The 15126-nt window shown below is 52.6% G+C and overlaps 1 protein-coding gene across 6 annotated transcripts in view; it reads left to right on the top strand.

Annotated features, from left to right (window-relative positions):
• Positions 1–15126, top strand: part of ITSN1 (intersectin 1) — a 149288-nt gene that overhangs the window by 52644 nt on the left and 81518 nt on the right. For all 6 annotated transcript variants that reach the window (XM_070407249.1, XM_070407246.1, XM_070407248.1 and 3 more), the window contains exons 5-10: positions 1871–2031; positions 5039–5218; positions 6574–6670; positions 9397–9497; positions 12780–12843; positions 14437–14574. In XM_070407249.1, coding sequence (XP_070263350.1) covers positions 1871–2031; positions 5039–5218; positions 6574–6670; positions 9397–9497; positions 12780–12843; positions 14437–14574 — 741 coding nt within the window. The remainder of the gene's footprint in view (positions 1–1870; positions 2032–5038; positions 5219–6573; positions 6671–9396; positions 9498–12779; positions 12844–14436; positions 14575–15126) is intronic.

Raw genomic sequence — 15126 nt, 5'->3', positions numbered from 1 at the left:
AAGGAGCTTCCTGTAGCCGCGGGGTTCCGGTTCCTGCCTGTGACCTTTTTTATTTTCCAAAAGAATAGTGTTGACTTTTACAGATTGTTTTTTAAAATATATTTTTATTGATTTCAGAGAGGGAGAGAGAGAGAGAAATATCAACGATGAGAGAGAATCATGGATCGGCTGCCTCCCGCATGTCCCCCACCGGGGATCGAGCCACAACTCGGGCCTGTGCCCTTGACCGAATCAAACCCGGAACCCTTTAGCCCCCAGGTCGACACTCTATCCACTGAGCCAAACCAGCTAGGGCAACTTTTATAATTTTTATCATTTTAAATCTTCGTTATATGTCATGCTTTTTAATTGTTTCATATTTTCTCTCTCTGAGTTAACTCTAGCAGTACTGTTACTACTTATTAACACATTGTATGCGGGAAACGTATTTATACATTTTACGTTGACTGTTTCCCGCATACAATGTGTTAATTACTACAGGTTATTTCCTAAGAAACTTACTTTTCTTTTTTGGGCGCTCCCTGCGTGTGGCTCATTTAAAAGATTGCTCGTCATGGCATTTAAAAAATATATATATATATTTATTGATTTCAGAGAGGAAGGGAGAGAGACAGAAACAAAAATGATGAGAGAGACTCATTGATCAGCTTCTTCCTGCACGCCCCCTACTGGGGATTGAGCCCACAACCCAGGCATGTGCCCTTGACTGGAATCGAACCTGGGACCCTTCAGTCCACAGGCCAGTGCTCTATCCACTGAGCCAAATTGGCTAGGGCCGTCATGGCATTTTGATTGGAGCAGCCGGTCTTAGCATTTGCTGTTTCAAATAAAATTTTCTTAAGATTGGTTTAAAGAAATCTCCACCGTTCTAATGTCTAGAGCAGTGGTTCTCAACCTTCTGGCCCTTTAAATACAGTTCCTCATGTTGTGACCCAACCATAACATTATTTTTGTTGCTACTTCATAACTGCAATGTTGCTACTGTTATGAATCGTCATGTAAATATCTGATATGCAGGATGGTCTTAGGCGACCCCTGTGAAAGGGTCGTTCGACCGCCAAAGGGGTCGCAACCCATGGGTTGAGAACCGCTGTTCTAGAGTAAAGGAAATGAAATCTGAACGAACGTTTTCACGCAGAGAACGTTACGTCATGAACACGCACGTTGCATCGTGGTTTCCAGTGTTGAGTGCAAACCCTTTTCTTTTGTGAGACTGTCCTTCACATCAAAGCTCGTTGCAAGTTACACTTGACCATTTATGTTTCAGAACCATTTTGAATAGCAAGCACACTTGTAAGCTCACTTAGTTAATTTCCCAGCTTTAGGAGTCTAGGCGGACGCATGGCCTAGCACGGCCTGTCCCCGGGCAAGGTTTGTGGGACCCACAGAGGAGTTGGTGCAGTCTCGTCACTATCCCTAGAAATAAGCTTTCTGTTCCTAAGTACTCTTTCCTAGTGCTCGGTGACATAACTCACAGAATAAACGTTCCCCTTAAAAGTGTCTTAATTCCTTGGTTTTAGTCTGTCTGGAGCTCTGCAACCATCACCACTATCCAGTGTGAGACATTTCCATCCCCCCGAAAAGAAACCGTCTGATTTCCAAAGTCCATGTCCTGACACGCAGACGGAAGGTCGCCTCATTTGTCACATAAGCAAAGAACAACACAGTGAGGAGCGCTGTGCGATGTGAATGTCAGTGCTCCCAGCTGACTCCTATAGCTCCAGACACGTTTTGTTTTGTGTTGCTTTGTCTCTTCTGCTCTCCGCAGGATTCGGGGGGCTGGTGAGGTTGTGTGTCTGTGTGTGTGGGGGGGCGCTGGGGGGAAGGTCACAGTCCTGGTCCTGGTCTTGAAGCTGCTGTCGGTCTGCAGGGCCCTTGCCGATATGAATAACGACGGGAGGATGGATCAGGTGGAGTTCTCCATCGCCATGAAGCTGATCAAGCTGAAGCTGCAGGGCTACCAGCTGCCCTCCGCCCTGCCCCCCGTCATGAAGCAGCAGCCGGGGGCCATCGCCAGTGCACCAGCCTTCGGTGAGTGTGAGCAGGAATGGGTTCGGCAGCTCCCCGTGCAGTTTACAGACACGTTTCCCTCCCCCTCGCAGCCTCTGGCACCGTGCAGTGCAGTCCCTGAGGTAACCGAGGTAGCCCGCTGGGGAAGGGATGGTCTCAAGGAGGAGCGAGCTCCCGCCGCCGCTGCCCCTGGACCAGCTCGCAGGTGACGGGGGCAGAGTCTGGCGGGGACCCCGCACCTGCTGCGTGCGACTCCTGTCTTCTGCTCCCACTGCGGTGCTGACCTCACACTGTCACAGACTTCCTCTGGGTTTCTGTCTCCATAGCGCCTTTCCTTTCCCTTGTGTATAAACAACCCCTGTGGGTTATGGTGCCTCAAAATATATTTTCAAGTTTGCAGTATTGAGGCGATTGGCCACATGAAATTCTCTCGGAACAAAACGAAGCAGGAAAAGCATGAGCAGTGTTACCCCAGTCATAAACTGGATTCTGTAAAATACTACCTTTTAGGCTGATATTTTTCTTCAGAACCTACTGGTAATTAGTTGACTGAGATCACCAGTGCTCTGACGTCTGCTGTTGGCAGCGCAGACCTTGGCCGTGTGGGTTGATGGAGAGGTCACAGTATCAGGTGGAGCCCCTGGTTACGGGTCAGGCCCCAGGTGCCTCTGCCAGGTGATGAAGGGAGGAGATGAGGGCGGAAGACAGGCCAGGGCGGGCTGGGGCTTTGGATGACCTTGGGCAGGTGCCTGGAGCCTGGTCGGAGGCTTGAGGGGCGCGTGGAGCTGGAGGCGCGGGCGCTGGAGGGGGTTTGGGGCGGGAAGGCCCCACAGTGTGCGTGTAGGAGGAAGCTCGGTGACTGAGGAGCGGTTGCGGGGATAAGACTCCATGCGCCCGCCACTCACAGAACAGGCTCCCGGGCGGTGCTGTCACATCCGCTGTGCGATGGCTCCTTTGTGAGAAAGAACGCGGACAGCATGTCAGAGCCTCTCCGAGGCCGGCGCAGTGGCTGCATCTACTCGGGAGCATCCAGAGAGAGCCGCAGCCGCAGCCGCAGCCGCAGCCGGAGCAGTGAGCAGCCACTTGGTGGGAGCGCGAGCGCCCAGAGCAGCACCCTGCCTGCCGGATGCGAAGGGTTAGCGGGACGATGCGGGGCAGCGGGCCCCATGCGCTTCCTGCCGGCTGCACTGAGGGCGCTGAGCCAGGCGGTGGGTGCGCGTCATCCTTAGAAAAGAGGGAAGAGCCCCGCGCCCGAGGGCCCCGCTCTGCAGCAGGAGCTGAGCCGCCTGAGGAGAAGCTTCGGGTCCTGGGAGCCACGCAGTTCTGCTTCCACGGTGAGACACAGCCGGGGCGGGGCAGTGAGAGCAAAGGCCGTTCAGGATGAAGCTGACGCCGAAGCCACACGGGACAGTCTGCGGAGAAGTGGGCGGTGAAGAGAGGAAGCCTGCACACGTGGCAGTGAAAAGGAGATGGAAAGTTGGAGAAAGGTGGCGGATGCCGCAGGCGGGGGTTGGGGGGCCAGTGGGGGCCCCTGAAGGACGCGGGAGCGGGGCCGGGACGTGGGCAGTGAGGCTGGGAGCTGCGTGAGCCGCGTGCTGGGAAGACTCCCACGGAGCTGCGTCCTGGCGACACGGAACGTTCTCGGGCTGCGGGCGAGAAGGCGGCTGGCCTGCAGGAGCGGAGCTGGAGCTGGAGCGAGTTCACCGCCTGCGCTCTGCGCCAGGAGGACATGGAGGGACCTACTTAGGGCCCAAGGGCAGAAGGGACCAGGAGATCCGTTTCCAGAAAACCAGTGTCTCAACCCTCCGGACACTAACTTAGTGTCGAGAAATTCCCTTCGACCCACACGGACCACCGGGGTAGCGGCCAGTCCACGGTTAAAGGCTGTCACACACGACTGTCCCCACGTGCGTCACCAGCAATGGGTCCCCAGGCCCCACACGTCTGTGTGACTTCCCGACATAGAGGTCCCCACACACCCATCTCCCCTTTTCTCTAATTTGCTGTAACAGCTCACAAAATTTGGAGAAACTTCGGGTTACATCTACCAGTTTGTTATAGAACAAAGGCTATTCTGAGGGGACAGATGAGCAGCCAGGGAGACTGCCCAGGGCGGGTCCTGAGCGCAGGGCCTGTGAAGTCGGGGTGCTCCCCAGCCCGAAGCTGCCCAAGCCCTCCGTGTAGGTTCTCATGGGGGGTTCATTGCGTGGGCGTGAGGGACTCAGTCACGGGCCATCGGCTCTCGCCCCTCCAGCCCCCGCCCCCCAGGTCTGCAGGCAGGTGGGTGGGACTTCCTAGGCTCCAGTCATGTCTTCGTATTTCCTGTCCCGGCTCCCAGCCCTCAGCTATTCAGGGGCCCCCACCCCCTCAGCCGCCTCATTCAGGTGCAGAAACATCCCTGCAGAGGTTCCCGGGTTGGGGAAGTTCTTGCGTCGGGACCAAGGACCAAGAGCGGATATTGCAGCAGAGGCTGTGGCTGTCCGTCAGGGAAGTACAGGGGCTCAGGACCAGGCACTGGGCGAAGACGGGCGGGGTCTCTCCTCACAGTCACGGGACGAGAAGAGCCGAGCAGGAAGGAAGCATTCATTGCACTTGTCTCATTTCTCCATTTTTTGGTCGGAATCCTGGAAGGAGTGACGGCCCCTCAGACGTCTGGCTGCTCTGAGGTTCAGTGTGTAAAGGACAGGCAGGAGAAAGCTCGGATTTATTTCCCCTTTATTTGCTAGTTTTCAAAATAAATTACCTGTGGTGACCAGCCAGGGTTTTTGGCTGGTTGGTTTTGAAGGCCATTGTGAGCTCCCGCGTCTGGTTCTGCGCCGCTTCCAGAGCTCTGCAGTGACTGTTTGGTTGGTCCTTCCCTCCGTGGGGTCTGGGTCCCTCACAGTTTGGTGCTCTCCCACGTGAGTGCCCGAGTGCGTGTTCTGGGGGGACTAGGTGGGAAGAGGGGAGCTCCTCCGCAGTCCTGGGTCCTGGTCACTGATGTTGAAACGTGCCTCCGTGTGACCGCCATCCTGTCCTTCCTCCGCAGGTGTGGGCGGCCTGGCCAGCATGCCCCCGCTGCCGGCGGTCGCGCCAGTGCCAATGGGGACCCTCCCCGTGGTCGGGATGTCCCCCCCCCTCGTCTCCTCCGTCCCTCCAGCAGCAGTGCCTCCCCTGGCCAACGGGGCGCCCCCGGTCATGCAGCCGCTGCCTGCATTCGCCCATCCTGGTAGGTGTCACACGTTCTCGATAAACCTCTGTCTTCTTTCTGATTATATTCAAGTGGAGTTTTATTCCAGAGGAAAGTATTTTCATTTAATTTCTCATTGTTTTCAACATCTCAAACGGGAGGTGTGAGACTGATTAAGGTATATATACTTGCTGAACTGAAGAAAAGGATGAAAAAGTTCCTAGTTTCATTTTGAAACTTTATCCAAAGCCTTTTTCCCTGTCATTGAAAGAAAGCTGGAGTATAAGTGGAGACGGCCTAGTCTGACAAATGTTACTGAGGTCGTACCGACACGGAGCGTGTGCTTGTTAAAGGGTTTTGGATGTTCGAGTAAATTCAGTGCTGATGACAGTTGGGCGTTCGCATTTGAATTTGATCCCTGCGCTCAGCCCCGGTTTACCACATCTCTCAGGGTGTGTCTTTAAGTTACAGCCAAAGGATGTAAGTGAACCTCTTTTAAAGCTTTTTAAAATTTTTATATGTTTTTATTGATTTCAGAGAGAGGAAAGGAGAGGAAGCGAGAGAGAGAGAGAAACATCAATGATGAGAGAGAAGCATTGATCAGCTGCCTCCTGCACACCCCACACTGGGGATTGAGCCCACAACCCGAGCCTGTGCCCTGACCGGGAATTAAACTGTGCCCTCCTGGTTCATAGGTCCACGCTTAACCACTGAGCAACACGGGCCAGGCTGAACCTCTTTTAAAAAAGATTTTCTTGTCACATGTGGTTCATCTGTCACATGTGACCGCGGCTGCAGACGTGCTGGCCGAGAGACAGGGACTGCAGTGGTTCCAGGGATGTGGTGCCTCCAGCACCTCCTGTTTTCTTCTGTGGCTGCGGGCAAGGCCTGCAGGACGTTAGGCAAGGACGAGGGACTGTGCCCAGAGCTTTCCCTGACACGGCCCAGCAGCCCCAATGCAAATCAGCCGCCCCCACTGCCCCCCCAGCGCCCCGTGGTACCTGGCCCTGGGACTTCTGTCTCCTCCACTCGGGACTCCCTTCAGCTCCTCAGTGCAGTGAGGAGTGTGCCGTCCATATATTTAAGCTCTTCCTTCTCTGACTGTGACAGATCTTATGAAATATGATACCAAGTGTTTGATGAAAGTAAAGTTTTGTGGGTGTACACGTTACTACTTAGGTGCCTTTCAGTGGGAACAAGTAAATCTAGAAACATTTACAAGAGGGTGGTGGGAAGCAAGTCGGGAATAACGTTTTGAGTCCAGGATGGGGAAGGAAGGAGGAATGATTTCTGCCTCAGACTTGATGGCTCTGCTTTTTCATTTTTGTAAGCAGGGGGGAAGGTTTCTTATCTGTGTGGAATTAAAATTATTCAACATTTATTTATTTTTACAGCAGCCACATTGCCAAAGAGTTCTTCTTTTAGTAGGTCTGGCCCAGGGTCCCAGCTGAACACTAAGTTACAGAAGGCGCCCTCGCTCGACGTGGCGAGGTAAGTGCGCCTATTTTTGACGGGCAGTTTGGTTCAAGTATCACCTGATAATGCACAAACGTGAAAACGAGCGAGCTGTGTTCTTTATCGCCTTTCTTTTGTAGAATGTCAAAATGTTCTCACTTCTGGTTTTACATGTGTGTGTTTACAGCATCAAGGACATGGTGTTTCCTTTAAAGGATGTTTTTTAAGAGGATGGGTAGTAGTAAATGTTTAAATCGAATCAAATGCAACTCGAGGTGTCAGGGGAGAAAGCAAGTTAACTATTTTGTGTTAGTCATGAAAAGTTTACAAATGTTTAATATGAAGATGAGAGCAATATTTGGCCTTATTTTAAATTCCAGCTCAGATAATCGACAGAACCCTATTTAAGGTCGATTTTTATGAAATGGATTATTCAGATTAATGGACAGGTGCTGTCCACCAAGTATGTGCCTCAATTTTGGCAAAGCTTGCGTGATTTCATTGCTTATATTTTGGCCAATCTTGGTTTCATGATATCTTTCATACTTCAATTTTCTTTTACTGTTACTTCTCCCCGCGTGTGGCTGCACTGAGCTGGAAAATTAAGCTCGGCTGGTAAGCCATCTCAGAACCTCTGGAAGGACGAGGGAATGTAGTGAAGACGATCCATCCTTTCTGTCTCAGTCCTCTTTAGAAATCTCCCCTAAGTGAATCAAGGTGTTTCCACTTTAAAAAGTGTGTTGGATATAATTCAAATGCGTCACCTTTTAAAAAACGATTTAAAGAAAACTGTAAACTGAAAAGCACTGTGCCAAATGCTTTCTGTCCATTCCCTCATTTAATGCTCACTCTCTCCCCCGTAAAGTGGCTCTTCCTGTCCCCGTGGTAAGATGAGGAAGCAGCTCAGAGACACTGAGAGACTTGCTCAAACTAGCATCGCCCTCAGTGCCCGCGCTCGGGGTTGGACCGAGCGCTTGCTGATTTTAAGGCATGTCCTTACCTGTGGAAGTTTGCTCCCAAACTTCAGTTACTAAAAGAAAACGCACACACTCCGGTTACTGTGGTGACAGACATCTGTGTTCCACTTCACTGAGGTTCTACACTCAGACTCAGGGACCTTTGCTCAGCATCTGCTTAGCAGACACCTCGTTAGCCTCGCCCCCCCCCCCCCCCCTCCTCCTGGGCAGGAAGTAGTGTCTCAGAATTGTGCCCGGGGAGATGGACCCAGAGAGGCCGCTGCTCACCCAGGGTCACAGCTGACCAGTGCACAGCTGAGGTGGACACTCGGGTCCTCGCGCCCTGAACTCCAATCTTCTCCCTCCAGCGCCACGCCGGAGGCTCGGCTGCCTCTGCTCTCCGCTGCATGGTCAGTCTGTCCTGACGTTGATTTATGACATTAGAATGAATAAATAACCAGTATTCAGCAAACATTGGTGCTATGAAGACACTTTTTTTAGGCAGTCATCTTTTCAGTCATTTAAACTTCTAGCAAATTCCTGTAATGTGGCCTCTAGCTTTTTGGCTACCTGTTGATGAATTTTTAGTCTGTTTACATTCTCAGGAAGTTGGCAGGAAACTCTGCCTTGATAAGTGTAATCTGGGGCCACTTCTGTGCGCAGCACCCGAGCCCGGGGTGCAGGGGGCAGATAACCAGCCCTGACAGATAGTCAGGAGCTGGAGTCAGCAGCTGGGCGTTAGCTGAAAATGAGGGAGCTGTTGCAGAAGTACACGCAGCAGGCGAGGCGTCGGTAAGTGCTTTTGTTCAGGGTCATTCATAAAAAGGGAAAAGGTGAGCTTGTGCAGGTGCTTCCCGTGCCCGGGCCAGTTCCTGTGCGTGTGAAGCGCTGCACTAGGTGTGAGTGCCCAGGTCCTGTCGCTACAGGATGCTCGCAGGTTCGGCTGATGGTTACAGTTCGCTTTTGCATGTGAGGAATAGGTGTTTCCGTGGCAATGAAAGGAAACGGCACAGGGCACTAGGCGTCGCCAGCCCTGGAACGCAACGCGCTGCTGCTGTCATTGTGTGTAAGTTATTGGCTCTTCACAGCCCCGGGGCCAGTGTGACGCTGTGGGCCCTGCTCTCCACGGCCAAGGCCGGGCTGTACTCCGGGCGGGCGGAGCCAGCTCCCGCCGCCGCCACCACCACGGGTGCCAGGGCCCTGCGCCTGTGCCCCTTTCTGGGAAGGCCTCCATTTGTGGGAATTGAAACTTCCCGGAACAGAATGACTGCCTGCATTAAGAAATACATCCTGAGGGGAGGAAAAAAAAAAGGAGACATATATAATATTCTTTGTAATACTTTAAGCAATAAAACAATAAAAAAAAAAAAAAAAGAAATACATCCTGTGTGTTGGTGCGTAGAAGGTTGGACTTTTGGAGAATGAGTACCTGTGCAGGGAGGGGCTTGTCGGCGATCAGCACTGCTGTTTAAGCCAGGAGAGAACGCTCTAGAAGCGTGAAAGTCTGGACATTGTCAGATCATCTCAGTTCCGAGGGTCCATACCTGTGTAGGCCCTTGAGATGATTAAATTGTGTAGAAAAGCCGTGTTGCGCTTACCCTTGATTCTGGAAGAATCATACGCTTATTTGTATCTCTTATGAAAGAGATGCTCACGGCCTTAAAAGGTGGACAGACTCATTACAGAACATTCAGAAATTGTGGTTCAGAAGTGAGCAGAGGTCAAGCGGGTTTTCTAGAGACGGCTCGGCTGATCGACACTCCTGGGCGGTGCTGCCGCTCACGCCTCCCTCTCTCCCTCCCGCAGCGCCCCGCCGCTGGCCGAGTGGGCGGTGCCCCAGTCGTCCAGGCTCAAGTACCGCCAGCTGTTCAACAGCCACGACAAGACCATGAGCGGACACCTCACAGGTATTGCAGAGGAGAGTGAGCGTGGTGAGCGTGGGCTTTGTTCGGGAGGCACGCTGTTTCTAGCCGTTGGGCCAAAGAGAGTCTCCGAGCCTTTCCCCACTTGCTTTTTGGGAACAGGGCTTTCATTGGGGTTCTTACCCTGGTCCGCCCCCCCCCCCCCCCCCCCCCCCCCCCCGCTGATGCAGCCAGCCGTGGTTCCTGTGCCCTCAGTGCCTCAGGCGTCTGCCCGTTGCTCTTGGTAAATGGGAGGAGACCGGACCCTCCTCCCGGCTACCTCGCTGGCGTGCACAGCGAGTGGCCCTGGCAGAGAAACCCTGCTGGGAACACCCGCGCCAGGTCCCGAGTGGGCTCTGTAGGTGAACTGGGCGCTGCCCACACACAGGCTTAAGGCCGTGAGAGGGGGGAGGTGACTGCCGGGGGAGGGGGAGCACCCAGCTCTGCTACCAGCGCGGTGGAGGCCACTCTACCTATTGGATCTGACTTCACGGCTAAGAGGCCAGAGTGCAGTTACCTGGTCTCGGGAGGAGGGTTTGGGAGAGCGTCTAGAGCAGTGGTTCTCAACTTTCTGGCCCTTTAAATACAGTTCCTCATGTTGTGACCCAACCATAAAATTATTTTTGTTGCTACTTCATCACTGTCATGTTGCTACTGTGATGAATCGTCATGTAAATATCTGATATGCAGGATGGTCTTAGGCGACCCCTGTGAAAGGGTCGTTCGACCGCCAAAGGGGTCGCGACCCACAGGTTGAGAACCGCTGGTCTAGAGCCCTTCCTGAGGGTTGCTCGGAGCGTCCTGGAGAAGAGCTCGCTTTTAGTAAAGGAGAGCGAGGCCTCTGACAGGACCTTCGGGGCACAGGGGAAGGAGGCCGTGCCCGCTGACCAAGGCGGAGGGAGGCGGAGGCCCGCTTCCCGGGACGGGGCGCACTGGGTGCAGCCCAGCACTTCATTTCCGGTGCGCGCTGTCTGCCTGTTTTTTCTGTCTCAATTGCAGTTTTTACTCCTAACAGAAACTTTTACTCTTGTTTAAAAATGTCAGGATTGGTGAGACCTTTGAAGGATTCTGATCCAACCGTGACCCCCCACCCCATAGATCTCAGCACCCCTCAAACAAGCATGTATTTGTAACAGCCTAGCGCACCCTCTGTGCCTCCTCTGCACACGGCCGTTACACGCGTCCTCTGTGCCTCCTCTGCACACGGCCGTTACACGCGTCCTCTGTGCCTCCTCTGCACACGGCCGTTACACGCGTCCTCTGTGCCTCCTCTGCACACGGCCATTACACGCGTCCTCTGTGCCTTCTTTGCACATGGCCGTTACATGCAGCGTGAGGAGCCCGCCGCGCCCGGCACTGGGGATCGCTGGGCAGGGGCGCTGTCAGCTGCTGGGCATGGTGTGCTCGGTCCCGGAGCGCCATTCCGCCCCAGGACTGCGCTGCGGCGAGTCTGAGACCTTTCCTACAGCACCTGGTGTCTGCCATGAGTTGATTAAAACATATTTAGATGCTACTTTGAGTAGAAATTCAACTTTCATGTTGCCAATTCTAAATACAGCGTGAGGGATGAAATAAAAGGAACAGTGAACTTTTTCATTCCAATACATCACAGAGCATTTCACATTAATTCAATGGATTGTGTTTTATTCGTAGGTGTTTCCATTGTGCACACAACAGGAATGTATACGTACGTTCACCCAAATTAGAATGTTCACTATTCATAATAGCTCCAAACTGTGATATACTACAGAGCGGTTAGGATTATGTTCTACAGCAGCGTACAGTAATAACACGAGCAAAATCAGCCAGACTTAGCGTTGGCGCACTTTGCTGTTAGGAATCGGCTGCACTTGGTGGGAGGGGAGATTGAAGGGAGCTCCAGGGGCTTTGGGGGTGCTGCTCCCTGGTGCTGTTTGCTAGGCCATTGCCAGTCTGGAACTCATTAAGCTGCCTCCATGTGCACATGTGCAAGTCCATAGGCACATATTCATGTGTGCTCTTATATGCAAGGCCGACTATTGGCAGTGAGGCGACTGCCCTTTATTGAGCGCTCTCTGTGTGCTCGATGTGCTGGCTCTGGGCCAGGCTCCTGCTGTGGCTCCTTGTGCCATGGGTCATCGACTTGGAAATGTGGAACGGGTTAGGGTTAGGGTTAGAGTTAGGGTTAGGGTTAGGTTTCGGGTTAGGGTTAGCATTAGGGTTAGGGTTAGCGTTAGGGTTAGGGTTAGGGTTAGCATTAGGGTTAGGGTTAGCGTTAGGTTAGGATTAGCGTTAGGGTTAGGGTTAGGGTTAGGGTTAGCATTAGGGTTAGGGTTAGCGTTAGGTTAGTATTAGCGTTAGGGTTAGGGTTAGGGTTAGAGTTAGGGAGGATGCTGCCTGCCCAGCCCCTTAGCGCATCCTGGACTGAGCAGGCCCGAGCCCCTGCTCACAGTGCTTTTGCTGGCGTTCTTGGGGCCTCCTTTGCGGGAACCTGTGGTGCTCGGTGACTCCTCACCTTCGGCAATCCCTGTGGAAAGGCCCACTCGTGTTTCCTCGGGCGGTGCTCTCTGAAAAGAGAAAGAGCTGAATGAATGTTCCCCGTGGTTGCCGCCGCTCTCCACTCCTGGTGGCCATCCTGGGACCTGGCCCCCGGGGCACGCTGTGCGGGAGGGAGACGCCCGTCCCTCCTGGTGCCCGTGAGGGGCTCACTCCGCGCCCCTCCAGCCTGGGACACGTAGGGCTCGTTTAGTTCCCGGAGGGAGGACATTTACAAGAATTCCTGAATGGGAGCTGATTTTAGAGGAGAGTTGAAATTCCAGGAATTCTTTTTGACTGTGTGCTATTAGCCAAGATATTGTGCAACCGTGAGCACGTCGCTGTGTCTGGTTACAGCTGTACTGAAATGGCTCTCGGTGAGGTCCCTTCCCCTATCGCTCTCTGCCCTTCCCTGCTGGTCCGATGGTCGTCGTGGGGTCGGGGGGGCAGCAGGTGTGGAGACGCCGCTGGCTTTAGACAGAACGCCTTCAGCCTTGGCAGTGGAGCCTCACTTTGAGGGAGATGATACTCCGGACCGAGGGGCGGTTCTAGTTCGAAGCTGAGTTTTCCACTCACCCTTCCTTCGTCATCTGTGTCACAGGCGTGGACTATGTGCTGCGTGTTTCCCCGTTTCCATTGGGGTTTAGTTTCCTTTTGAAAAGCTCCTGGATGAGGGTGAATGCTTGAAGCGGTGGCTGGTGGGGCTGCGTGGCCGGGGGTTGGACAGTGGCGATTTGCTGGTTCACGTGACACTTTCTTCTGGCTTCTGCTTAGGTCCCCAGGCAAGAACGATTCTCATGCAGTCAAGTCTGCCGCAGGCGCAGCTGGCTTCTATCTGGTAAGGGAGGAACGGACGGCCTTGGTTTGTATAGGGTGTCCCAGAATTCACGCAAGAAGTAATTTTGATAGAAAACACAGGTTTATAATTAAAAATTGTAAATTTTTAATTGATTCATAAAGTATACAGTATAGGGTTATGTATGGAATAGCACATCGGGTAAATGGCCTCCATGGCTTTGCTGGCACATACGCAAAGCCGTGGTCTTCATTGGTCTTCATTGTCCCTGCTCCTGGGCCATAATTGGTACTTGGTCATGCTTATCAAATTGAAGGGATTGAAATCAAAGGGTAACAGATATTAGAATATGATTCAATAAACCAAGTAAATTAGGCTTTTATTTTTTGTTGTTGTTGTTAATGCTCACACAAAATTCAAATCTTGTGTGAATTTTGGGACACCCTATATAAAGAGGTCCTTGGTTTCTTTCATTGGGATGGCTTCACCAGTCTTCCCATTAATACCGTTATTTATAGGGGGGCATGGAATATGCTTACTTTTTCAATGACTTGTAATGATTACCTGTCTTACATGTTCCCATTTTGATTTTGGAAAATGCAAAAGCAGAGAGAGTAATATAATGAGCTCTCAAGAACTCATAACCCCACTTTAATAGTTTCCACTTGTGGCCAGCCTGGTCCTCCCTCCTCTTTCCGATTATTTACAGCCAACTCTGTTATGATATCATTTTCATCTGCTCATATTTCAGCTTGTGTCTTCAAAAGAGACGGATTTTTTTTAGCGTGACTATAATACCAGTTATTCCACCTAATTTTAATAGTAATTCTTAAGTTAATCAGATGGTGTTCTCTCTGAGGAAAGGTCAGATTTAAGAGGAGTTTCTTGGCTTAAGGCCTCGGCCAGGCCAGCTCCCAGGGTGGCCTCCGCCCTGTCACATGCTGTGAGCAGCTCTGTCCTGTCCGCTCTTGGTGTCCACAGGGTAAGTGGAAGCGCAGTCTCGGACTTGCTAGGAAAATCTGTTGACGCAAATCAGCTACGAGGGCAGGTTGGTGATGAAGAGCTATGGGGATCAATTCCTCAGATTGAAGAACAGAAAACACCTCAGCTGTGGCTGGAGGCCATAGAGATCCCGCGAGGCCTAGATCAGGGGTGGCCCCTGAGCCCGGGGCTTGCACCAGCTTGTGTAAAAGGCGTTTTATGGTAACGACCCTGCCCACTAGTTTATATGTCATTTGTGGCTGCTTTCCTGCTACAAAGACAGAATTCAGTGATAGAGACTGTGCCCTGCGAAGCTGAAATACCTGCCTGACCTGCTAGTTCGCTGAGTATAGTGGTACGCACACGTAGAATGTAAGTGTGACACGTTTTAAGTGGGCTTGCGCGGTAGAGAAGAGTATAGTTATATCGTAGGTAACATTGTTGGATGCTAACCACCCTGTCAGCGCTATGGATTGTCTCATTTCATTGTTGCCACAGCAGTATAAAACAGGTGCTGTTTTTATAAACGGAGGCACAGAGAGACTTCATTGGCCTGGAGTCAAAATAAGAAAATAGAACATTTAGATGACACATGAGCAGTAACCAGCGTGCGTCTCCGTGAAACCAGATCACAGCGAGCTTCTTGTTGAATAGGAACCTCTCTGACATTGACCAAGACGGGAAGCTCACGGCGGAGGAGTTCATCCTGGCCATGCACCTCATCGACGTGGCCATGGCCGGCCAGCCGCTGCCGCCCGTGCTGCCCGCGGAGTACATCCCGCCCTCCTTTCGGTAAGGAGCACCTCGGGGAGCCCGTGTGCCCCGCGTGCAGCTGTCAGACGTGGCTCTGTCCTCGTCACTGTTACTCCTGGCAAGTAAACCAGTCATCCTCGAGCTCAGGAGAACCTGTCCAGCTCTGTGCTCGCCTGGGCTCACGTACAGGCTTTGGGGACACTGAAGGCGAAACCTTGTTTTTTTTTTTGCTGGTGGAGGGTCTTTCCTTCTTCAGTTTGTAAAAAACGCAGCCTCTGTGGAGCGCGGTAAAGCGAAGCGCAGCGCAGTAAAGCGAGGTCTGCCCGTGTCAGTAAAACGCCGAAAGGCGGGAGCTGTGTCTACCAACCTGTGTCCTTGAAGCTCGCAGAAGTCTCAGCAGCATGAAGCCGTGCCTGTCCGTGGCCAGTAAAGCAGGGAGCCTGCCTTGACTCCTGCTGGTGGGGAGAGAAGGGGGCGCTGGCGATGGAGACGTGATAGTCAGGAAGGGAACTGGGGGTGCGGAGAGGGGACCGAGGTCCAGTGGGAGAACCTCAGCCACCAGCATCCTCCACCTGCACGGCACCCACTCCC

This window comes from Myotis yumanensis, unplaced genomic scaffold (genome assembly GCF_028538775.1).
Source record: "Myotis yumanensis isolate MYYU_CA2020_CCGP unplaced genomic scaffold, mMyoYum1.0.hap1 SCAF_2, whole genome shotgun sequence".
In the NCBI taxonomy this organism is placed as follows: Eukaryota; Metazoa; Chordata; class Mammalia; order Chiroptera; family Vespertilionidae; genus Myotis; species Myotis yumanensis.
The sequence above is the reverse complement of the archived record's forward strand: the minus strand, read 5'-3'. Positions and strand labels throughout refer to the sequence as shown.